This window comes from Phytophthora parasitica (genome assembly GCF_000247585.1).
Source record: "Phytophthora parasitica INRA-310 unplaced genomic scaffold supercont2.29, whole genome shotgun sequence".
Taxonomy (NCBI): domain Eukaryota; phylum Oomycota; class Peronosporomycetes; order Peronosporales; family Peronosporaceae; genus Phytophthora; species Phytophthora nicotianae.
The window spans coordinates 787,071-810,437 of record NW_008649015.1 but is presented as its reverse complement, the minus strand read 5'-3'; the positions used below and the strand labels follow the sequence as shown (position 1 = coordinate 810,437).

The 23,367-nt window shown below is 52.1% G+C and overlaps 11 protein-coding genes across 22 annotated transcripts; 7 read left to right on the top strand and 4 right to left on the bottom strand.

Annotated features, from left to right (window-relative positions):
• The first annotated feature begins 43 nt into the window (after positions 1-43).
• PPTG_12131 (hypothetical protein) lies at positions 44-4,782 on the top strand. Of its 5 annotated transcripts, XM_008908356.1 has the most exons (7): positions 44-136; positions 208-513; positions 586-1,478; positions 1,560-4,072; positions 4,159-4,251; positions 4,321-4,408; positions 4,492-4,782. In XM_008908356.1, exons 1-7 carry the CDS (start codon positions 78-80, stop codon positions 4,569-4,571), a joined length of 4,032 nt encoding a protein of 1,343 aa, XP_008906604.1. In that variant the 5' UTR covers positions 44-77; the 3' UTR covers positions 4,572-4,782. The 5 variants fall into 5 exon arrangements, with proteins under 5 accessions (XP_008906604.1, XP_008906608.1, XP_008906606.1 ...); XM_008908360.1 differs by lacking the exon at positions 586-1,478 and having other exon boundaries at positions 208-368; XM_008908358.1 differs by having other exon boundaries at positions 4,159-4,408.
• PPTG_12130 (hypothetical protein) lies at positions 4,455-5,930 on the bottom strand. The gene has a single exon (XM_008908355.1). It carries the CDS (start codon positions 5,869-5,871, stop codon positions 4,615-4,617), a length of 1,257 nt encoding a protein of 418 aa, XP_008906603.1. The 5' UTR covers positions 5,872-5,930; the 3' UTR covers positions 4,455-4,614.
• On the top strand, positions 4,967-8,270 carry PPTG_12129 (hypothetical protein). The gene is made up of 2 exons (XM_008908354.1): positions 4,967-6,488; positions 6,557-8,270. The coding sequence occupies exons 1-2, from the start codon at positions 5,940-5,942 to the stop codon at positions 7,505-7,507; spliced, it is 1,500 nt and encodes a 499-aa protein (XP_008906602.1). The 5' UTR covers positions 4,967-5,939; the 3' UTR covers positions 7,508-8,270.
• On the bottom strand, positions 7,350-8,880 carry PPTG_12128 (hypothetical protein). Its single transcript, XM_008908353.1, has 3 exons — positions 8,418-8,880; positions 8,216-8,350; positions 7,350-8,150 (listed from the first exon to the last, which is right to left on the bottom strand). Exons 1-3 carry the CDS (start codon positions 8,478-8,480, stop codon positions 7,539-7,541), a joined length of 810 nt encoding a protein of 269 aa, XP_008906601.1. The 5' UTR covers positions 8,481-8,880; the 3' UTR covers positions 7,350-7,538.
• On the top strand, positions 8,470-10,210 carry PPTG_12127 (hypothetical protein). 3 transcript variants are annotated; one of them, XM_008908351.1, is made up of 4 exons: positions 8,470-8,714; positions 8,780-8,834; positions 8,892-9,000; positions 9,067-10,210. In XM_008908351.1, the coding sequence occupies exons 1-4, from the start codon at positions 8,549-8,551 to the stop codon at positions 10,072-10,074; spliced, it is 1,338 nt and encodes a 445-aa protein (XP_008906599.1). In that variant the 5' UTR covers positions 8,470-8,548; the 3' UTR covers positions 10,075-10,210. The 3 variants fall into 3 exon arrangements, with proteins under 3 accessions (XP_008906599.1, XP_008906598.1, XP_008906600.1); XM_008908350.1 differs by having other exon boundaries at positions 8,780-9,000; XM_008908352.1 differs by having other exon boundaries at positions 8,470-8,834.
• On the top strand, positions 10,156-13,688 carry PPTG_12126 (hypothetical protein). The gene has a single exon (XM_008908349.1). The coding sequence runs from the start codon at positions 10,269-10,271 to the stop codon at positions 13,596-13,598; it is 3,330 nt and encodes a 1,109-aa protein (XP_008906597.1). The 5' UTR covers positions 10,156-10,268; the 3' UTR covers positions 13,599-13,688.
• PPTG_12125 (hypothetical protein) lies at positions 13,652-15,144 on the bottom strand (the record flags this gene model as incomplete). Its single annotated transcript, XM_008908348.1, has 2 exons — positions 13,652-15,001; positions 15,094-15,144. The coding sequence occupies 2 exons, from the start codon at positions 15,142-15,144 to the stop codon at positions 13,673-13,675; spliced, it is 1,380 nt and encodes a 459-aa protein (XP_008906596.1). The 3' UTR covers positions 13,652-13,672.
• Positions 15,145-15,302: 158 nt separating this feature from the next.
• Positions 15,303-16,457, top strand: PPTG_12124 (hypothetical protein; the record flags this gene model as incomplete). The annotated part of the gene is made up of 7 exons (XM_008908347.1): positions 15,303-15,425; positions 15,518-15,572; positions 15,642-15,746; positions 15,818-15,870; positions 15,947-15,961; positions 16,025-16,099; positions 16,172-16,457. 7 exons carry the CDS (start codon positions 15,303-15,305, stop codon positions 16,373-16,375), a joined length of 630 nt encoding a protein of 209 aa, XP_008906595.1. The 3' UTR covers positions 16,376-16,457.
• A 33-nt stretch (positions 16,458-16,490) lies between these two features.
• On the top strand, positions 16,491-20,211 carry PPTG_12123 (hypothetical protein). The gene has a single exon (XM_008908346.1). The coding sequence runs from the start codon at positions 16,511-16,513 to the stop codon at positions 18,314-18,316; it is 1,806 nt and encodes a 601-aa protein (XP_008906594.1). The 5' UTR covers positions 16,491-16,510; the 3' UTR covers positions 18,317-20,211.
• Positions 18,306-21,272, bottom strand: PPTG_12122 (hypothetical protein). Of its 4 annotated transcripts, XM_008908343.1 has the most exons (8): positions 21,178-21,272; positions 21,013-21,104; positions 20,808-20,952; positions 20,673-20,748; positions 20,142-20,607; positions 19,953-20,066; positions 19,556-19,882; positions 18,306-19,475 (listed from the first exon to the last, which is right to left on the bottom strand). In XM_008908343.1, the coding sequence occupies exons 1-8, from the start codon at positions 21,257-21,259 to the stop codon at positions 18,423-18,425; spliced, it is 2,355 nt and encodes a 784-aa protein (XP_008906591.1). In that variant the 5' UTR covers positions 21,260-21,272; the 3' UTR covers positions 18,306-18,422. The 4 variants fall into 4 exon arrangements, with proteins under 4 accessions (XP_008906591.1, XP_008906590.1, XP_008906593.1 ...); XM_008908342.1 differs by having other exon boundaries at positions 19,953-20,607; XM_008908345.1 differs by having other exon boundaries at positions 20,673-20,952; positions 21,013-21,272.
• An 80-nt stretch (positions 21,273-21,352) lies between these two features.
• Positions 21,353-23,308, top strand: PPTG_12121 (hypothetical protein). 3 transcript variants are annotated; one of them, XM_008908339.1, is made up of 3 exons: positions 21,353-22,560; positions 22,637-22,686; positions 22,761-23,308. In XM_008908339.1, exons 1-3 carry the CDS (start codon positions 21,412-21,414, stop codon positions 23,077-23,079), a joined length of 1,518 nt encoding a protein of 505 aa, XP_008906587.1. In that variant the 5' UTR covers positions 21,353-21,411; the 3' UTR covers positions 23,080-23,308. The 3 variants fall into 3 exon arrangements, with proteins under 3 accessions (XP_008906587.1, XP_008906588.1, XP_008906589.1); XM_008908340.1 differs by having other exon boundaries at positions 22,637-23,308; XM_008908341.1 differs by having other exon boundaries at positions 21,353-22,686.
• The last annotated feature ends 59 nt before the right edge of the window (positions 23,309-23,367 follow it).

Here is a 23,367-nt window from a genome sequence, read left to right as displayed (position 1 = left end):
CTTAGTATGACATCTCCCATCGATTATGAACGTTGCAGAAGCATCGCAGTAAGCGACACAATCAAATCTGCCAGATCATGGAGCTGCGTTTCCGGGGCAAGAAGAGCGGCGAGGACGCGGATACCGTCGGCTTCTGGTAGGCATTGAAGGAAGCGGAGTGTATGAGTTTTTATCCATGGCTTCTCACGGTTTGCTACCTGTTTGCAGGCTGTGCGAGGGCCGGAAGAAACGCCGCGTGGTGGGCAACAAGACGCAGTCGTTAATATCGGCTGCACCCGAGTGGGAGCTGAAGCATGTACTGGAGAACACGGAACTGCAGTTTATGAATGAGTCCACGGGGCTCCTAGTGCCTCGTGATGAGGAGATGGGTAAGTTCATCTCGGAGCGTGACGTGGTGCGACTCTGCTCAATGGAGGAACTGGACGCGCTGTTGGAGAAGTTCGCTACACGCGATCAGGACATAGCGGCGGAGATGATGCACCCCAAGTCCACGACACCAATCACCGCAGCTCTGTAAGACCCTCGGACGTCGTGGGAGTCTACAAGTGGGGGATAGATACTAACATAAGCCCTTTGTTGCTGCAGGTCCCGTCTGAAGAAGATGAGCGTCACCAATCCGACGTTGAAGAAGCTGCAGCAGACGCTAGATGAGCACACGAGTCACCATTCCGCGGCAAAAGGCAGCGAAGCCGACGCATTGGACCAATTTCCGGAGGTGGATCCGATCTTTGAGGGCGGCGAGATCGAAGAGATCACTGGAGACTTTGGAAACCTCCCGAGAACGTGTGATATGTGCGAAGTTTCGTGGCCTGGCGATGCGTCGGAAAGTATGTATCGATGGACGAAGCTGGGGATTATCACGCATCAAGGCTGTGCGCAGTTCACTGCCGACGTGTTGGCGCAGCATCCGGAGATCACAACTCGTGAGGAGTTTCTGAGTATGTCCAAGACTCCAGTGTCGAGTCTGAACAAGCCTGGCACTTTCCACGTAACTGTACACCGTGCAATGGAGCTACCAGGGACGCAGTTACTTGGCAAACAGACACCATATGCAAGACTATCGCTGCTCCCCTGGAAGGAGCCAATGCAGACCAAACCCGTTGAAAATGGTGGCCGCAACCCAGTGTGGATTAGCACACATGACAACGCGATGCAATTCTCGCACATGTACAACAGCACTATCACTCCAATCCCGCTGCTGGAGATTGAGGTGTATAACTACAACTACCTTGCTGACGACCAAATCGCTTGCACATTAGTGGACATGAGTCCGTTGCTCCGATATCCCAACATTGAGGCGAAAAGGTGGTTTACGTTGTCTTCTCGAGCCTTGCTTACTCAAAGCACAGGCCAGCCCAAGATTATGCTCGCGATCAAGTTTGTACCGACAGAAGGGGAGATCAGCACCACCAACGCGCACAAGTTCCGCGTCCATCAGCTTAAGTCCATCGGTTTAGCGATACCCGTGTGCGCGGTGTGTACGTCCAATTTGTGATCATCGAGATTATTGGCTGGTTGAGTAACTTTATCATGCTTACTTATATTTTGTGCGTTTTTAGGTGATCGTACCATCATGAATGCGCTGAAAAATATCTGGGGTTATCGATGCGAGTTGTGCGGGATCGACGTGCATAAAGGCTGCATGATGAAGGCTACAATTCAATGTGAATGTGTTGCCCAGGAATTATTAGGCGCCGATCAGGAGGAAAAAGAGCGCAGAGGAACTAAATTCCGCGTGTTGAATGATGGCGTATCGCGCCCATCGGGGGAACTTTACGTGACTTTCCGCGGTTTGCATTTGTGCACGAAACACTGTCGAGATGACTTTCACGCGAAGAATATCTTTGAAGGGGATTCGTACTGCCGGCTTAACTTCGACGGCATTGTGCATGAGACCAGCCCAGTACTGAAAAGTGCCGACCCGATGTACATGGAACATTTGTGCTTTAAAGTCCGCCATCCGAACTCGGCCTTCCGCATGGATGTGATCGATTTCAACTCGGATCAATGCATCGCACAGCTGCATGTTTCGCTCTTCCAGCTTCTCCAACGCGAAGCTGACAAATTCATTCGAACGAATTCAACGTTGAAGAAGCTCCGGGACCCACTTCGTCTCTTGAGCCTCAACAATGAGGCGAACCAAGCTGCTATCAACGACTCGTGGGCGGCGCTACCAGAACTGGACGACAAAGACCACTACAAATTGTCACCGCCCCCAGGGTCAAAGCTTCAGCCCGGTGAGAATCTTGGTTTTGTGCTGATCGATTTGGAGTATGTGGAACACAAAGAAGACTTGCTTCGGGTACGAGTGGATAACGACTCTTCTCTTCTCGAGCGGGAGGAGAAGGAGTTTTCGGTGGATTCATTGCGGATTACAATTGAACGGTTTGGCCGGGCAGTGAAGCTTTTCCAAGGGATTGATGCGGAATATGCCAGTGTCATTTCGTGGAAGAACAAGAAGAAGTCTACAGTGTTTTTCACTGCGTTTGTGTACAGCTGCTTGTTTGCCGATTTGGAGTATGCTCTATCTTACATCTTTGGAGGAATCCTCTTGTACATGTTGTATCGCCTGCATCTTCGGCTTGAAGGCGCTTTTGTCGCTCGTTGGGTTGGATATGAAGAATATGAACGTGAGCTGGAGGAGGCGCAGAAGCTGTACAGACCACTAGCAGACTTGCACGTTGCTGTCCATGAAGCGCATTTGTCTGAAGAGACAGACAGTCTTCTCATGGAATCACAGTCCCGTATGAAGGACGTCTCATCCTCGAAGCTGGGCTTTTATGTTCGTATCAAATATCGCCCCAATGACAAGCAATCCAAGACAGGAGACATGGTGTTAATTCCTTCTGGCTACGAAGAGACTACTGTCGCTTGGACAAATGCAGTGGGGAAGAGTCGCAAGTCAACGTGGCGGAAGAGTTCGCTTCCCTCAGCTGGATCCATACCACCTGTGACGCTGAGGAAAACGCTTCCGTTCCGAAATTTCAACGTGTCTTGGCGTCATGATCCTAGGACGTGTACGTGTGATCAATGTGCTGCTTACCAGCGAAGTCTGAAGGAAGAGGAACAAGAGACTATTGCCTGTGGTGTCGATCATCATGCCTTCTACTTCCCAATCCCACAAGCATCTCGAAAGAACTTTTCCGGTCGTGATGATCTGGTGCCGTGGTCGTCGTTTCCTGGCCTTTTGCAGTTCGATTTGTGTGTTTCACTGAGTGGTGAAGCGAAGGAGACGCCAGACTTGATAGCTGCGAGTACTACGATCCCGCTTCGGAGTCTGCTTAAGCGGGGTGACAACTCGAGAGAGATCCTCCTCCCGTTGACTTCATTTTCGGATGCAGACGATTCGGTGGAGCGCATTTCTCAAAGCTCAGAGAAGTCCGAGAACGATTATCTGATTGTACGCGCTGAGTTTCGAGTCCCTGAAGGGAGCTTGATGTCCTCGAGTGATAAACTTCTACTTACCGAAATGTGCGAGCGAAAGGAAATGGTACCTGTGCAGCCGGCGATAGCACGGAAGAAACGCCCTGTCAGCCACATCGACCGCAACTTCTCCGAGTTTGTGTGCGAGAGTATGGTTGAGAAAGAAAAGTCCAAGATCATCGGTGCAAACCTGTTTGACGCCTTCTGGAAAGTCAAAGACACTATCAGACAGCTACAGAACGAGATTGGCCGTGCGTGTGGGGCTCTAGCTTGTGCCGAGAACCTCTTGAACTGGACGCATCCATGGAAAACTGCAACTGCTTTCGTCGTGGTAGCTCTGCTGGCGCTCGTGTTTTCGGTTATCCGTGGGCGTTGGGCGATTCTTCTCTTTGGGCTTACGGAATTTGGCGCGGTTTTTGTCGACGATGCTCCAACTAGCAAGCGTGTGAGAAAAGTTCTCTGGAATTACTTGTCATCGCTCCCTACAGATCAGGACCTCATTGATCTGTACGAGCCTGAGCGCACTGTGTACATGAAGAAGCGCAAAACGCAGCTAGAAGAGGATGAAGAAACAGCTATTCGGCTTCGCTATCATGCGCTGTGGATTGGTAATATTTCATCGAAGCTCGAAGGAGATCGCTACGCTAAGGTGCGCTCTGCCTCGCTAAGTTGTTTCACTAGTGATTGTACTAATTTGCTGTTTTGCGATGCTGTTTGCTTATTGTATTCTACTAGAATTACTTCATGGTGTATCGTCCGTATCGCTTCTTGTTGTGGAAAAGCGAGGATGACGCTGAAGAGGGTTCCCAGCCACAACTACAGCTCGTGGTAGGTGCTTTAATTGGAGGGTTATCTTCGAGTACTTACCTGTGGTGTACTTCTGTGATGTGATGATAGTTTGATAAGCCACACGCTGTCACCGATAATAGTGACGACAAGGTGTTCACTTTCAGCGTGTCGGGAGTAAATGGTGCTGGAGGCGAAGGTGAGAGAGACTACAATCAGCAGTGTTGCACCTGGTACCTATGCTAACCGCAACAAATTTTCTTTTTGGTTTGTGCTTAACAGAAACTCGTGTGTTCACGTTGGATTCTCTGCAAAAGAAAAACGATCTCTTGGATACTATTCACCAGAGCTGCAGACTGTAGCTTCTATCAGCCGCTACAGGGGTCGTTCACTTAGCCGATTCTTTTAATCACTGACTGGAATGGTAAGGCCTTCCAGTTTGCCTACGATCTCTTCGTCTATCGACCGTGTGTTGGTTCCTATTTCCTTTCGGATAATCTCTAGCTTCCTGCCTATTTGTGCGAGAACTGTCTGCACGATTTGTCGCCTCCCAGTCCTGTAGGTGATAGCCGCACAGAGACGATCGGAAACATCTTCTTGCAGGAGTTGTTCATCATGTTCAGCAGTTCCCCACTGCGCAATCGTTTCTACTAGAATGTCGCGGAGCCATCGCAAGGCATCGCGCAGGGCTGTTTGCTCAGAAAACTCTGCGGCAGCTTCACTTTGGTCCTCGTCTGGCAACGGATCTGTGAGCGCCGCAAGGAAGTTGGGTGGGAACAACTCGTCCAGCGAGCTCTGGCGGTCAATACGGATCACTCGTTTCATGAAGCGCAGCTTCTTGCCGCGCGGACCAGCACGATCCTTATCAATTTCGACATCGACGTAGTCCCATTCATTGTCGGTCAGTGCAAAGCCATAGTCGAGCATCAGCTGGAAGTTGGATCGACGGCCGTATGAGTTGAACACCTCTGCACCTTTCACGAAGCTCGTGGCGGCCGACGGATACAGCCGAAACAGTCCATTGTCGTTCACGTCAAAGTCATACTTAGTGGAGACATTATTGTGGTTGAGGCAGTCTGCGAACGGTACGAGAGCTGTCCAGGGCAGTCTCCGCCCAAATGTCCTTGCTTGGATCGTCTTCCATGCAAACTTAAACTTGTCGAAGGTGTAGAGCGTCTCTGGGAACTCGCCCGGGTATTTTTCCTGCAGCCTCGTGAGCACCCGTCGGTAGTATATACTAACCTCGGATGAGCGTCGTGCCGCTGCGTCTACGAGTCGCTCGTCGTACAGTTCATGGAGCTCGTCATGCGTCCAGTCCTGCACGCTTTCGGGGTACGGCAGGATGGACAGGTATGGATGAAAGAAGGAGCTTTCTTTTAACAGAAGCTCGCGTACAATGAAGAGCACCATAACGGGATCGTCACGCGTAAAGACGTCGCGGTTGTCCCTGAACACGGGGCCAAGCTGAGGGTCTTGCCAGCACAATTCCTCCGAAATGAGCAGTCGCCGAGGGATGCAGAGCATAGGTTCACCTGTAGTGATGGTCTCGGTGGCCACCGCGCCACGCAGTCCATTGGGCGTTGTCACCGGCCACTCTAACTTCGGGAACGTCGCGCCGTTGTCCCGTAGCCACTGCAGGAAGCGCAGCTCAGCCGATGCCATCGCTTTATGACGCTTCAAGTTGCTGCGTTCAAACCCTTTCCTTAAAACCTAGTTGTCCCCGAAATTAAATGTCCCCGAAATTAAACCCTACTTCAGGAATTGCGCGCAAAATGACGTCTTTATTCAAGGAACTGCGTTTCTACCTGGCGCCGAAGCTCTCGGACGCGGATAAGGCAGATCTAGAGAAGGCCATCGTACAGAATGGGGGTGTCATTTCAGATACCCCCGCGGACGCCACGCAGCTTGTGGACTACGATACACTGGACGTGCGCCACCCGGAGCGGATCGCCACGGACTTCATTAAAGAATCGGTGGCCTCCCGGGCGCTGCAGGACCCGGAAAAGTACTCCGGCAAGATCTTTACGTTGCACCAAGAGAAAAGGAGGGGAAAGAGGCGCGGTAGAATTCCCTACTCGCTGGAGGACGACGCACGGATGCTGCACTTCGCCAAGTCGAGGGATTGGAAGTCCATGAGCTCCATCCCTGTGAGTGTCTGGAAGCTGGCGGAGAGCGAACGAGTGACGCTTCACCCCGCCCTCAGCATGCATGAACATTTCAGGAAGCAGTTGCAGCGCAAGACGCCCATCGAGCAGCGGATCATCATGTCCAAGGCTGCGGTAGGCTCCTTGTGCAACGTGTCCTTGGGTGGTACAGTGAAGAAACTGACTATTGTGTTATTACGCAGGCGATGATACGAGCGCGGTTGCTGGAGCAAGAGGCCGAGGGAGAAGAAGAACGACAGGAGATGCTTAGCTCGACAGGTTTCAGAGATGCAGCAACGCCCGAATCAACGACTTCAACGCAGTCGCGGGGGTCCCAGCGGACTCCGATCTCTGCTAGTCGTCAGATTGCTACCACTTCAGAGCCGAACACAATTGAGTCTGGATTAAAGGAGATCGAGGAGGAGAAATACAGTGATAGGATACGCCACAACCAGCCAGCTCCATCACAGGATACTCCAACCCAATTAACTCCTGCGACGCCAAGAGATCAGAGCACGGGACACAAGCGTAAGCGAAGCAGCGTCGCTGCTGCCAGCCAGGAATCTCGCCAGGACACCGGGGAGAGCGATGTTGAGAACAAGCGTGGCGGAGAGTACGGAATTTACTTCCGCTGCGCTTGGACTGAACTTGTGCAAGACCAACAAAAGAGGCGGATGCTTCAGCGGTTTTTCGAGCCAAGTCCGGCCCCTGCTCCTCAACAACGAGCAAGTAGCACCGACTCTGTCGTCAGTGACCAGGACACCGCCACTGTTGTCTTTGAGGATGGAAATAGCAGCGAAAATGGTAGCGAGCCGCTGCAAACTAGCGCTGTGCAGATAGAGTTTGCTACGGACGAGATAACCGACCACTTGATCGTCCAGTTACAGATCGACACTCAGGCAAACGTGCCGTCCGTGATGCACGCTTTGTACTGTTGCAGCGGTGATGTGGATTTGGCTAGAGCCTTCTTGAAAGGGGCTTCAGTGCCCGATCTATGGTCCCCTGAAGATGATTTACTACTGGTAACTCTGGTGGCTCAGGAGAATATCGATCGCAGCGAAGTTGCTGCGGCTGTGGCTCGTGGCGACTTCGATTCTATGCAAGTGGCTCGCGATGCGGGGGCAATTTGGAAACGAGTTCAGTTTTTGCGATAATATTCTCGCTAAAATATGGTACATGTCTTGCTCAAAGCGCAGTGCGGTTCCTCTCCGTTGTATTTACCCCGTTCGACGAGGTGACGTTGGGATTTCGTCCTTCCAGCCACTGGTAAAGCCATTCGTGTGTGGTCAGCCCCCGGAACGCGATGTACAGGTGGAAAATGCCGAGCATTGCAAGGAAGAAAAGCTCTAGCAGTGGCAGGATCGTGAGTACGCACAGCATCACAGCGCGATCGTTCTTGTCGTCTTGCCCCGACGTAAGTAAACACGAGACGGCGTAACCCGTAACGATCTGCTGAGTGAATAGCAAGAGAGTCGAACATGACAGCAAACCGACGAACAACGGGTAGTTGCGCGTGCCAATGCATGTGTTTAGGTACACGCAGTGGTGGTCGTAGCCCGGGATACACTTGTTGCATCGGCTGCAATGTCTCGTGTCGGTGGTGAATGTCATGTGACCGCAGTCTCGGCATTTCACGAGCACTGACTGCGATGACAAGAGCTCAGAAGCTTTGACATCGGATGCAGTAGTATTGGCAACTGTGATTGCCATCGTGACTTGGGCAGTGTCAATTTTACCGCTCGACTGCGATGAATGCATTTCTTGGTGTCTCGGTTGTCCCGGGTCGAAGCGTGAAATCTGCACAGTGACACACAAGCAGTCAGTTAATGAAGCAGCCGAATCCACCATTAAAGTTTTCGTACAATGACAAACAGTAGAGCGGTGATGGCGAACTGTACGCTGTATAGCGGGATTACGGTGCGTTGCATGAGTGCAGGCAGCTCTTGAACACTGAAGAGAAAGAAAACCATCGCCGACAGCAGCGCAATGCTCACCACCTTAATGCAAAGACAAATTGGTTGGTTAGAAAGACGTCCTGCTCACTCAATTCACAGCATAACGGACTGCAATCTGCGACGGATGCAGTGGAGCTTCACAGCCATGACGACGAGGAGCTCCACGCACCATCAGCTTCAGCGGCTGGTCGTCTCTTGCTTCAATCGGTTTAGTCGTACTTAGAAAGTACACAAGGCAGAATGAGCAAGCTGAACGACTCGCCGAAGCGATCTCCGACCAGCGGCGACATGCTCAACCGCGTGGCCAAGACGACGTTCGCCCGCGTTAACGCGCTATTCAGCAAGACGCAGACGCCCTGCTACCTCCCGCCAAGCATCGCGGGCAATGTGCCTCACCTGACTCCAGGTGGGACAGGCAGGGGAACAACGGATTGGGTTGTTATACTAATGTGCGGAACTTTGGGTGGAAAGATAACTGCAGCAAAGTGGAGGACTTGACGGCTCAGGTGGTGGACTTCGCCGATATGTGCGTCTGTAGTCACTTAAGCTGGCACTTGGCTTTTGTTTCTGACATTGGATGTAGTTTGGGCTTAGTGAAGCTGGCGACAGACAAGAAGAAACCTTTTCGGGAGCTTCTGAACGTGACGGACTATGAGCTCGTGCTTTCGGCTAGAGACTACATCAGTGAATCGGTAAGTGTCGCTGCATTTATTTAGTGAACTCAGTAGTACTGACGCCGTGTCTACCTGCTTGTTTAGAACCCGCCGAGCTCCAAGGGTACAGGCTTCATGGTCGAAACGAGCAGTGGGCGACGTATCGTTTCCATCGAGGAGTTCATGACTGCTACGAAGTTGCTGCAGCCAGAGCTCGTGGTGCCGCTCGCTGACGAGATTCCAAGCGACAAGGGTCGAAACCGGCACCGTGCTGCTGTCCAGACGTCGCTAGACTGGCTGGACGCCTGTCAGTCACTAAATACTTCGCTGACGCCCATATGCGGAGTGGTTGTAGGAGGAAATGACCACACGTTGCGACGGATGAGTGCCGGCGAGACGTGCAAGCGCGACATCCAGGCGATTCTGCTCAGTGGCCTGGGTTCTTGCACCGATAGAGCGAAGCGCTTGGAGCTGATAGACGCCATCGTGAGTGAGATCACTCCAGCGTCGCTTCCACGTGTCGTCACTGGGATCGGGCATCCTCTCGACGTACTGGACACCGTCAACCGTGGCATCGACGTCTTCGTGTCGCCCTACCCGGCTTCAATCACCAAGGCAGGGTCTGCACTGATCTTTTGGATCAGTGATGATGAAGACGGTGGCAGTGCCAGTGAACGCAATGCAGAACGGGAGTGTTCGGGTGGAGTGCTGCACTTGCGTGAGAAGCGGTTTGCGACCGACTTCGGCCCACTGATGGCGGGTTGCGACTGCTTTGCCTGTCAAAAGTATACACGCGCGTACATTCATCACCTGCTGAACGTCCGGGAGATGCTGGGCGACATTTTGTTGTATTTACACAATCTGCAGCACTATTATCGCTTCTTCCGGGAGATCCGAACAGCCATCAACACTGATCGCTTTCCCACCTACCATGCCGAATTCGCAACGAGGTTTGAGGAAAGAGCTTCAACTGCGGCGCCGCTCATTATCCCTCCGGCGATAGAAGAACGGAAGCGTAAGGTGGACACCGAGAAAGCAGCGACGAAGGAGACCAAGGCGAAAGCTGCTGCCGCCAAGCATGAAGCAGCGATTCTGAAGCGTCCGCGGCCCTAGATGATGCATAGAAGACCGATAGATTGCTTCATATACGATTCAATGTTAGCACGGCTGCTTCTGATCTTCAGAAGATCTTTTGAAAAGTCACTGGGGTCCAAGGAGTCGCGATCTTGCCTTGCTTGTCAATGACCCCCAGTCGTTTGGCATGTCATTCTGCATTGTGCGAGAGAAGAGTGGAGTGAGAGCTCAGCATGAGGCGGTTCCGTGCGTGGGTAGCGGTGGCGGCGGCATTGCTGGTCTCGAAAAGTTTAGCAGGCGATAATTACCTTGCCGATCGAATTGACAGGAAACCAGCGGCCAAGCACCGTAACTCGGCGCTGTCTGGAGGACACAAGGCGCTCGCGTGGCAGGGCAATGACGAGAAGGTCGGACAGCTTCGAGGGTCAATTACGGCCGCCGAGACGACGAGCACCACACCTTACGGCTCCAAGACACAGCCCCCTTCGACTTATACTCCAGTGAGTAGGCGAATTGAGCCGAATCCTGTGGCGGATGGAATAAAGCAAGGAGAAGTCTCAGCGGTCATGGTGCCTTGGGATAGCGTCACTTCGACGACTTCACGGTACTACAGCGCGGCGACGTCGTCCGGACCGCCTTCCGAGTCGACCATTAGCAAGAGTAACGAGCAGCAGCGCACCGGAAGACTACCTGGCTTTATATCCAAAGTAGACACTGCTGGACAAGTGGAAGAACCTAACTACAATCAGAATGCTCCTACCAAGGTAGATGCACCCGCAGACAGCAACAAATATTCACCAGCTTCCATGCCAAATCCGCTACCAGCTGAGATTGATTCAACTTTACCGCGAGCTGATGAAGTGGGTCGTGCTGGGGGAGTTGTGGGTGTTTTCGTCCCATGGAGTGGTGGAGCTTCCACGCCGGCAAGTTATGGACGCACTGGAGTGCCCGGACGTCGCGGGGATGAAATCAGTAATGATTACTTTCCAAGGCAATACAACTATGGAGGTACCAGTGACGAAAAGTGGAGTGATCGACGAAAGGCAATTGATAACACGCATCAGCGCGACTCGAGTGATAAAAATATGGATAAGTTGAACGAGGGGCAAAAGTGGACGGAGAGCAAGGCTGGGAAGCCAGCTGGAGCACTTGATGGCATGAATGCCGCGTCGTACAAACAGGATGCGATCGATAAGAACGTGAGACCTTTGTCGACAAAATCTCAGTATGGTGAGCAGAGAAGCGTTCCCTATATCGACAAGGCGAGTTTACCGACGAACAAGCAGGTAAACTCCGTACCAAATTCTGGGTCGGATGAAGCAACACACGAAGGAAATGCAGCGACGGTGGACGTTTCCTGGGAAACAAGAGCTTTTAAGTCTTCGGGCTATTCGAGCGCAAAAGCGTCTGCATCAGAGTCGGACCATCACGAAATGACCGACGTGTATGATGGTGCCTTGGGACCTATTACTCCCTGGAATGACGGTAGACCTCAGTTGGTGAAAGAATACACGACGAAGAAATCCACGCAGACCCAGGGGTACGGCCATCTCTTAGGCGACGTTATACCATGGAATGAGGCTTCGTTGTTATTTGCACGAGGCTTACAGTCAGAGCCTGAAAACCTGCAAACTAGTGAAGTTCGTGTAGAGAAAACGATCGATGAACCCAGTGTACACGGAGGATCTAAGGACGAAGAAGACGGGGTGATGACGACGATGACTGTCAGTGATGAGAATGTGCGTTGGAACCAAGACGACTGCCAACCCTGTGAAGTTCCGACTCAACCGCCAACACTTGCTCCCCCATATCCTCGCGATAACGATGACTACGAGAAACGCCTTCCGACTATTATCGATGAGAACGAATCATGGGAGGACCTCAAGGAGAATCTACCATCAAGTAGTCCCACCAACACTCCAGAGGAGAAGCCTCACAATGGCGAGTTCGTTCACTGCACGAAAATCGTTGGAGACTATGGGGAGAGATATGAGTGTACAACGGAGTCAGCAACACCAGCACTGACGAAAGCACCAACCGACAATGCCTGCATCGATGTTTCGGTTGAAGGTGATGCAACGTATTGCATCCAGGGACCAATCTGCAGCGGATCGGGTAGTAATCCTACTGGTTCGTTGTGTCCGGTCAAGGGGGATGTCGCCGTGAAGGATTGCAATAGCGACAAATTGCCGAGCTGGACCAGTGGCATTTGTGTGGCACCGGCTGATGCTAGTTGCTTTAAAATCAAGACCGGTGCGTGGGGATGTGTGTATGACGAGGCGAACAATACTACGACAAATTCTACGGAGTCAGCAACACCAGCACCAACGAAAGTACCAACAGACAAGACCTGTATCGATGTTTCTGTCGAAGGTGATGTAACGTATTGCATCCAGGGACCAATCTGCAGCGGATCGGGTAGTAATCCTACTGGTTCGTTGTGTCCGGTCAAGGGGGATGTCGCCGTGAAGGATTGCATTAGCGACAAGTTGCCAAGCTGGACTAGCACAGGTGCATGCGTGGCGCCGGCTGACGCTACTTGCACGAAAATCAAGACCGGTGTGTGGGTGTGTGTGTATGGCAAAGCAAGCAATACTACGACGAACAGTAATGGTGAAAGTGACACGCCGACCCAGACGCCAATGGAGACATCATCGAATCTGCCGACGGAAACGCCCACAGTGGCGCCGTATGAGTCTACCTCGTATCCAATAGAACCTGAAACTACAACACCAGAACGAAATGAGCCCACACCAGCTCCGTCCAAGCCCAATGAAGATGAGTCAACATCAACTCCGTCGAATCCTAATGAACCAAATGAGCCCACACCAACCCCGTCCAAGCCTAGTGGGCCAGATGATGAATCCACACCAGCCCCAACCAAGCCTAGTGAGCCAGGTTATGAATCCACTCCAGCTCCGTCCGAGCCTGGTAAACCAGACGAATCCTCTCCAGCTCCATCTAAGCCCAATGGACCAAGTGATTCCACGCCAGCTCCGTCCAAACCTAATGAGCCGGATGAGCCCACTCCAGCGCCGTCTCAACCATCCGAAGCAACTCCTGCCCCGACGAATCCCTACGACGAAGCAACTCCTGCCCCGACGAATCCCTACGACGAACCAACTCCTACACCTGCGGCATCGATCACTGAGGATGGAATATCAACTGGTAAAACGACATCCTCATCTACCACTACGAAATCATCTACTTCCAATACGACCGCTGGACCTTCATCAAGCACCAAAACTACTGGTACACCGGCGACTAAGACATCGACTTCGTCCGAGGACAATGCATATACTAACACTGGTACGTCCGGAGCGGATGCAAATGTTGCTGGAGCTTCGACCTCAACCGGTACCACCTCAAGTGGAGCTTCTGGCGTCTTGAGTGGTGGAGAAATTGCTGGAATCGTCATTGCATGTATTGCTTTCGTGGCTATCATCGTGGGCGCAGTGCTGATCAGACAGAGGTCGATCGCTCGACAACGCGAGGAGAATTTGTTCGCTGAGCTGAGCGGTGCTGGTGGGCGTTCACTCGAGACCGACTATGCAGCGATGTAAGGGAGAGATGCGGAAAACGAAAATGTAGCAAAATGACACTTTGCCTAAGCGTAGCTTTACTTTCTTACCTAGATTCACTCTTCGTCGTCATTGTTGCTCCGGCCTGCCTTCGTTCTGCTCAAGCTCTTGAGGTCAATGACAGACACACGCGATTTCCCCATCTTCTTGCTTCGAACCGGTTCTTTTGTAGCGGTGGAAACTGCGTTCTTGCCAGTACTGCTTGGTTTAGTACTTCTGGCGGATGACATTCGACTGGCAATGGAAACTGGTGTCTGTTGTTTCAACAGATAGTCCAAGGTGACTCCGCGAGCTTTGAGAGCTTCTTCTAGGCGGTTCAGCTGCAATTGAGCCTGTGCCAAGTCACGCTCCGCCTTCTCAGCTCGGACTTCAACGGCGTCGGCTGCATCCTCCGCTAGCTGCCGTAGTCGTGTCTCCTGCTCTTGAGTCTCTCGTGCAGCGATTTCAGCTTGCTCTGCTTCACGAGAAGCAGTCTCAGCTGCAAGCAGCTTCTCCTGCAACTCTTTCGTGGTGCTCTCCAACTCGGCCAGACGCTGTGCTTCGTGACGCAACTCGGTCTGATGATTGGTGTCGATGTCACAAAGTTTGCGTTCGAGCTCTTCTAGTTTCACTTGCAATTGCTCTTTCTCGTCTGCGAGCTCAACGATCTGAGCGGCTTTCTCGGCCAATTTCTGCTTGTTCGCTTCTTCCTCGCGCAAGAATGCCTCGTCACGTTGCTCCAGTTTCTTTTGCCACACCTCAACCACATCGGCACGTTTCTCCTTGGCATGTTCTAGCTGTTTCTTCAGTTGTGGCAGTAGTGCCAATTGACTCTGGAGCGTTTTCGTACAACGAGCCAGCTGCTCGTTCTCCTGGAGAGCTCGCTGGGCCTCCTCCCTCTTCTCTTTCAGCATTTTCTGGCATTTACGTTTGGTCTCGTCGACAGCAAATTTGGTTTTCTTTAGATCAGCCTGCAGAGATGCTATCTCTCGGTCTTTCTCCTCTAGATCAGCGGTCAACTGGGCGATCTCCGCTGCTTTCTGAGCCTCCAGATCGGAGACTTGTTGCATCAACTCTTTGGTGTTGGTCTCCAGGTCGGTGTTTCGGGCTGTGAGATGTTGAATATGCTGCCTCAACTTTAACTCCACCGCCTTGTTACTTCCTTGTTTACCGGTCTGATTGTCTCGGTTGGATCCAACGCTACCTCCTCGTGCTGTCTCCTTGTCACCGCTACCTGGAGCCGACACCACATTCTTCCGAGCAGCTAAACGCAGTTCCTCTTTTTCTTGGCGCAACAGGACGAGCTCCTTTTTCAGCTCCCGTGCCTCGTGCACTGCACGCTTCATCGTGCTTTCGACAGCTTTGCGAGCCTCAATCTCGGATCGCAATCGGCATTTCACAAGACGCTATGAAGACAGAAGGATTGACGGGGGCTTAACACGCGTTGGATTCAACATAATTGAAAAGTAACACGCAGTCCAGGTTGAAATCGACTCACCTCGATGTCCTCCTCTTTCTGCTTTCTAGTATTGGTGGATAGTGTCGCCATTGCTGGTCTCTTTGTGCTCTTGCACAAGTTTACCTTCTCCTACACTAAACCGAACTTGTTGTGCCTGTTTCCCCAAAGTTAAATACTACTGAAAATAGGTGATTGAGAGAGCGTTTCGTTCTCGGCGGCGTATCCTTTACAACAATTTGGTTTGAGCCATGGCAGTGAATGCTCGCGTTAAAACGAAGAGCGAGTTTCAACTAGGGTCGGACCTCGGACCCCCGCTCGTGTATCTGGATCTGAGTGTTGGCGATCAGCCCCCGCGGCGTCTGCACATCGAGGTCTGTACTGAAAAACAAAAAAGAAATGTATTAGGACGCAGACCTTAAGCAAACGATTTTCAATGCCTAATCAGTTTATCTCGTACAACCAGCTCTTCCACGAGGAACTTCCGACCACGACCGACAACTTCCGTCTGCTCTGCACCGGTAGAGACTGCATTGTCTTGGAGTGAAACTTGCGATCCCATCGCTTGACCGCAATTGCAAATGCTGCAGGCGAGCTGCGAGGCAAAGGGAAGGTGAAGACGCTGTGGTACAAGAACACACGCTTCCACCGCGTTATCCCCGGATTTATGATGCAGGGCGGAGACATCACCCACGGTGCGTCGGCAATGAGAAGAGGCCAGTTCCTCGATAGATCACGCGACGACTCGAACGTTCATCTTGTGGAGTAGGAAATGGAGCGGGAGGTGTGGCTGCTTTAGGGACGGTGTTCGACGACGAGGTGTGTTTTGCTGCAATTACTTGCCAGAGTTCATGCATGGGTTGACTCTTTTGTCGCATCTTGTATCAATGGACAGAGCTTCCTCTACAAGGTTCGTCTCTGTATGCTCCCTACTATGCTCTCCACGAGCTGACTGTAGACCGCACTGCTGTAGCACCAAGTGGGAGCAGTGGCCACGGCTCATCAAAACTCGAGCAATCGCTCGCAGTTCTTCATCTGCTTCAGCAAGGTAACGTTGTCTGGTACAGTGCTGTTCTGATGTTGAAGTTGCCCTGAATGATGGTCGTTTTGGATCGGGCAGCTCAGTTGGCTGGATGGCAAGCACGTGGTGTTCGGGCAAGTGTTGCACGACGACCTGCCGCACTTGGCCGTGTTTGAAGCCGCGGGCTCTGCGTCAGGCCGCCCTCTCACCCCCATCGTGGTCACAGACGCCGCCCAGTTGGGAGGCAAAGGGTTCACGCTGAAGACGGATAATAGCGAGAAGAAGACACGCGCGACAGAATAGACGCCAAAGTTGGGGCATACGACAGAATAAACGCGCCAGGGCGACAATAAATAAGGCAATATGGGCTCATCCAAATTTCGACCAATCAACGTCTGCCAACTCAAAACTCGTGGCTGAATCCTCCTTGTACGGTAAATGCCCAATGGAGGTCTTTCCGAGACGCTTTATCAAAAACTTCGACGTGATATGTCGGAAGTTATGACGCAGGACAGGGAAATACGCAGCCAGGTCCTATTGTCGCCTTGCTTTGCTACAGCGTGGTGCATTCCTGCTTCTTCCACCGTCGACAAAGCTGCTGCTAGTATGGCCTCGCTTGACCGGCCGGAGGACGGCGACCTGCTCATGGACGACTTTCTATTCCACGAGACGGACGTCTTTGCGCTTCCACTGTTGGACTTCGATCCGGACGGTGCGCTGCTGACGCCCACCGAGCTGAGCTTGAGCCAGACGCACATGCAACAGACACAGCAGATGCCATTCCCAGTCTCGGACAGCGAGTTGAACTACAGCAGCAGCAGCAAACGAAGCAATCATCAGCCGACCAGTCCAGTGAGCACCGATGGCGGCAGCACAGACGCAGAGGTGTCCACGCCGCCGCCACCTTCCGTTCAGCAACAGAAGCAGCACAATGAAATGGACGTTGTCTCGTCGCCAGCTGCGAGAATGCCGACGGTTCTAGGCTTGTCGACGGCGACACACTCACCACTTCCCAGCGAGCAAAAGCTATTAGCGCCCAGATCCAGCAGCATCAGTAGCAACACCAGCGCCACTAGCAGCAGTCCCAATGGGACGACGCCAATCAATGCAGCCAAACCTATGCAGCCAACCAGCACGGTGCTGCCATTGCCGACACCTACGGCGTTCTCGGGCGCTCTACCTTACGCCATGCCAGTAGCCTATTTCCAGCCGACACTCAACGCCAACCTGAAGCGGCCGTTCCCGCAGGTATTGCCAGGCCCAACAACGCCCAGCACTTCCACTAATGCACCTTCAATGGTTGCTACGAGTCCTACCGCCGACACTGATCCCAACGCTAAGAAGTCGAAGCGCGAGATCCGTCAGATGAAGAACCGCGAGAGCGCCAACAAGAGCCGCCTAAGACGCAAAGCGCAGCTGACGACGCTGACGACGGAAGTGACGGAGCTCAAAAAGAAGGAACAGGAACTACAGACCATCATCGCTGGCCTGCGAGCAGAGAACAAGTCGCTGCTGGACCAGAACACGTTCCTGCGCTCGCTGGTGACGAGCTTTAAGCAGGAACCCACGGCGTCTCCAGGCAGCCACCAGATGGCTGCGGCATTCGCGTCGTTGCCCCCACCAGTGGAGCAGAGCTGCGTGGCTCTCAATATGCTGGAGAGCGGCCAGAAGATGGAGGTGAATGACGACATACAGACTACAGACGTGGATCTGGCCATGACGCGACCGGGCAAGCGGCGTGCTGTGGCGTCGACTCTATCAACGGCGAGTCTGGCAGTGTGCGCGTCCGTGTTCGGGATCACCATTTTCGCCGACTACGATGGAGGTGTCGTTGACTCGGGTAACATTCGTAGCGTTGGTCGTGTATTACACGAGGCACCGGCGGCGTGTGGCATGGAAGGATGCTCTTCCGATACGTCGATGTCTCTGGTGGGCTTCGTGGTGACCGCAGTGAGGTCATGGTGGCAGTTCGTGTCGTCGTCCGAGCTGGTATTTGGCGTGCTGCTGAATGTGCTATCCTTTATTGTTATCATGGTGCTGTATCAGCTGTGGCAGTCGCAGTCGGAGGGAGGCTGGTTCTGGAAATCCTCGGTCTTCTCGAAGACTGATCGTCGTGGTGTTCGACACCAGGCTGATTTGTCAGCAAACAGCTCTTCGTCGAAAGGCGAAAAGGAGCGGAACGGAAGTGCTCGAGATGTTCGAATACGCGAGAAACCTCTTCGTCATAAGAAGACTCACGAATAACTGATAACTTGTATTCATTTAAATGAAAATGCGTTGTGCACGTATTCGGCATCACTGTACTACGAATAAATAGTTGGGTAACGCAACTATTATACGGAAGGGTTTCTCATGGTACTACGATGCCATCTTGCTCTGGAGATCCCAGTTCTAGTTCCTGTACAGCGGCAAGTGGATTCACTTTCCCCTCGAACGGCAATGAAGGGGAAGACGACAGAGGTGATCCAGCAGATGCCGAGCTTGCTCGAGTGCGCTCAAACATGCGGTTGGACTTGCTGGAACAGTTTTCGTCATCGTTTAAGTAATTGAACCCTGGTGTCCCCACACCACTTTCCATCGGAAGATCGAGTACCGTTGACTCCACTGGTGAAGCATCTCGCTCAAACAGAAGCATGACGGCCGCCCTCCCATTACTCGATTCACGAATTAAATGTATACACTCTTGGAAAAGTTCCAGTGGCGTGGATCCACCACGAGGCCGAGATGCAGCGGTGCCAATGACACTCTCGTTGATAAAGTCAGCAAAGCATTGCGTCTGTGTGAACTCGCTCAGGAATCTCTGGTTGGATGGCACCGCGTTACAGAAATTGTTGTAGTCGAACTGTACACATAAAGCTAATGCAGACGAACGGCGTCGTAACCGGCCAAACTGCTCTGGTGTCGGTAGCGCATGCTGTCTGCAAGAGGGGTCATTCATATCGGACTCCTGGTGACGAACGTCGATGTATCGTCGGTAGTCGCAGAAAATGCTAGCAAACATTGCAGCAAAAGCCCCACGAAGCGTATCCACCCACGGAAGCAACTGGTTCTCGTGCACAGTCTGTAGCGCTGAAACCAGGGACAACGCGTGAAGTCGCTCAGCAAAATGGCAGGCATTCTCGTAAGGCAGCGTTGCATTCAAGAACCGTAGACGGATTGGACGGCTGGCACGACGCAAGTAGTCGATGGTTTCTTCGAACGTCAAGTCTAGTGTGGATTGACCATTGATACCGATCAGAAAACTTCCAGCGGAGATCAGCCTGGAACGCTCTGCTGGTCCTACCGCTCCATTATGAAGCCGTGGTAGCGCCTTCACGACTGCAGACCCGCCCAACTGCCTTTCAGGATTGAAATTACTTGCTGCTAAAAGACGAAGATGTGTGGACTCGAAAGTTATTCCAAGCTTGAGGGCGAACACAAGGTACAACATTAATTAGCATTGTACATGTAATGGGGTAAGGCAAACAACTTTTGAGTACGTACCGGTCCCTCATCAAACGTAAGTTCCACCTCATTAACTGTATTTGAATCATTTTGTGGAGATTCTGGGGTAGGATTCTTCTGGACAGGTAGAGTGTGTCCAATGGGACTGGGTACTATGTTCTCAAGCGCTGTAAGGAGGGCAGCAACTTCCTTTGAAGGTAGTCGAGGTAATACGAATTCGACAGGATAATCATCGACTCGCGAAAATATCGGGGATACGACTTTATCCTTGTCCAAATGTACAACAACACACGACGCAAACATTTCAGCGCCCACTCGCGTAGCCAACGAGTTCGTATGCAGCCCGATAAAATATGGTACAGGAGCCTATAAAAGCGATAAGGTAAGGTGTGGTTAACGCCATGATAGCAGCAGATTCATGTGTTTTAGCACGCACCTGGAGGTATTCGATCAACTTGACGGGCAGGAAAGGAATAAAAACATGTTTCCAATTGAATGGAAACAGTAGTGCACAAAGCGCCTCGCAAATTGGAGTGAGAAGGCCTTGGTGCTGAAGCACAAACCACAAGTAAGCAGGTTTAGTCGCGTGCACAACCATAATGGGGGAATAAAGAATGGGTCGTACACTTGAGTGGACCAGTACGCGCTGTTCAAGTAGCAAACAGTTGACGATGTAAATGACGTTTTTCAGACTCAAACACTGAAACAGCATCTGGAAGCAATAGTCATCCAGGTGCACAGCTTTTCCCCGTTGCACGTGGTAGCGGAAGAAAGCTCGTCCATGCATCCGGATATCCAAGGCCCTACCTGGAAGAGGTCGACTTGCGTTCCGTATCAACTGCGGGAGGATACGATAGTACAAACCACGGATCCAGTTGCTGCTATTGTCACGACCATCTTTCCAGCCAGGAGATGAAGCACGGATTCGGTCAATAGAGCTCCTGCTGTTGAAATTGAGATGCTCCTGAGTTGGCAATACTGGTGATGCATGCCTGGGCGACAGGAACCAGCTGCGATCTTCACAGGCATGCGCGATCTTGGTCTGTACAAGTGAGTATTCCGGCTTCAAGTTTCGACTTCGATACATCCAACTGCAACGAGGGAGTGATCCGTCAGCAAAGATAATAAAATATCGACGATAACAAACAAGACTTACCTGACAATTTCCTTGAAGAGTGAGAAAAATGGGTGATGTGAAATCAAGCACACTACACGGGGTCTCCAGTCCGTAGCTGCAGCGACACAACCATTAGAAGAAAATCAACGCTGCAATCCCCCAACTCGAACCAACCCGCAGTCGTGTATTCTTCGAAGAAGTGCAAGGCAAAGCCGTATGCATGGATACCATCTCCTCCCGTAAGTATAAACGAGAAGAACGTGGGCTTGCGCTCGTAGACTGTCGGGTTGAAGAATGCCTTGCTCTCTGGGATACAAAACTAACAGCAGCTTCATTTCAGCACAAGTCACTAGAATGATGTATCATTATATGCCCTTACGAATGGCACCCCATCGGGCAGAGCAAAGTCCGGATGGTCGCTCGAAGGGATCCGTGTCACGATTTTCCGCTCAAAATCCTCATCCTGCTGCACTAAAGGAAACCAATGGCCTACCGTCAGCCACACAAGTACATTTTTGACTGAGAAAGTGTATGGTCTATTTACCCGCTGGCTCAGCGACCACCTCGACGAAATAATCCGCTAGTCGCGCCATTGAGCCAGCGCTGCTCGTCGTTCTAGGTCTCATGTTTGTGGTATTGGGTCAATGTTGAGAAGAGTTTCGGAAATAATCGGGTGACACATGAGATTTATGTGCGGCACATCACTGCAACCTGCGGCCAGTCTGACGACGCAGGTACCGTCGTCACCCATCACCATTCGAGCAAGCGGACGGTGGCAATGCTGGGCTCTCTGCGCGCTCTGCGTGCGGTGCGTCTGTCGCTGCGGCAGACCCGGAGCTTGAGCGGTCTATCATGCGCACCTCTGCGTCGTCGCGCGCCGCTTCCTGCGATACTGCCGCCATTCCGGAGCCGCGAGTGGCTTTTTTTAACGCAACCACCTTCGTTGCGGTGGATGTCAACGGCGTTGCCCAATGCGACGGATACAGCAACAACAAAGAAGAAGGAAGAGGAAGGTGGTGATAAGACGAAGCAAATTGATGGAGAAGACGAAGATGACGAGCCGTTCCTGACCAAGATTGTGGAGCCCACGTACCCCACTCCAAAGCCTCGCACGGACATCAACAAGGCGTACTTCCCAGGTAAAGTGTACCGCTCCACGTCGCGTGACGTGGTTTTTCGGGCTATGGCAGGCAATACGGCCATCACGACGCTCAAGGTTCTGGCGTGGCTTAAGACCGGCTCGAGTGCCATGCTCTCGGAGGCGATTCACTCCCTGGTGGATACTGGCAACCAAGCCATTCTCATCTTGGGCCTGAAACAAGCGTCAGGTGTGCCAGATAAGAAGCATCAGTATGGATACGGACGTGCTGCGTACTTTTGGTCGCTCATTTCAGCGCTGGGAATCTTCTGGTTAGGCTCCGGCGTGACTGTTTTCCATGGTATCCAGTCCATCTTGGAGCCTCCGGAAGAGCTCTTCTTGTCGTGGGAGGTCTGGTGTGTGCTCGCAGCTTCTTTCAGTATCGATGGCTGGGTGTTGAAGCGGTCAGTGCAGGAGTTACTGGCCACAAAGCCAAAGAACATGTCGTTTTACCAGCATGTAAAGCGTACGAAAGATCCGTTTATGATGGCTGTGTTGCTCGAGGACATGGCAGCCTGTACGGGTGTTCTCATGGCTGGGTGCGGCATCGGAGCCAGCCACATCACAGGCAATCCGCTGTGGGATAGCCTCGCAAGTATTTCTATCGGTGTGCTACTGGGCGGCGTCGCCGTGTCACTCATCCGACTGAACCAGAAGTTTTTATTGGGACAGTCAGTGGAGCCCGAGATTGAGAAGGGAATTCGTGAGTTGTTGCTGGCGCGTCCGTCTATTGACAATGTGTATGCCGTCCAGTCGCAGTGGGTTGGTCCGTCGACGTTCAGCTACAAAGTACGACCACGACAGTAATGTAGGCAGCTCCATTCTCTGCTATGATGCTGACACAGGTGGTTATTGAATGTTTCAGGCTGAGGTCGACTTTGACGGCACGTATCTGGCGGCGAAACTACTGCGAATGTACGCATCATGATGTGGCTGTCCTAGTCATTCCCTAGGCACTGATGATACTACGTTCTGCAATGAATGGACAGGTACAAGCCTGTCTTCTTAGAGACAAAAGATCTGGAGAACGATCTCCCACTCATCTTGGCCTGGTACGCTGAGGATGTAACCCGCCTGGTCGAGAAGGAAGTTCAGGAGGTTGAAGAGGTGATCCGAGGCATTTACCCTGAGGCTGCTTTCATCGAGCTGGAGCCTGATAGTAAGGAGTCGGAGATGCGTGCAGTATTAAGCATGCAGACAAAGTCTTCCCGCACGAGCGAGCGTGAAGCGATGACACGTGCGTTGGCTCTTCTTGCGCGGACATTAGAGCGCAAGACGACGGAGTCTGATCGCCCTGCAAGTAATTAAATCTCCCTATCGATAGTCAAAAACTTTTTTTGTAAGCGGAGCTTACACTGAAAGTGAGGCAGAGGCAGACATCAACTCGATAGATGAAGCCGTTAGAAAACAACACTGTCATTAGATTTAATCATATTCGGCTTTTAGGAATAAATTATGCAGATATACTGAACGAAAAGCGGGCTACATCAACGTACCCTGGGTCTTCTTATGACGAAGAGGTTTCTCGCGTATTCGAACATCTCGAGCACTTCCGTTCCGCTCCTTTTCGCCTTTCGACGAAGAGCTGTTTGCTGA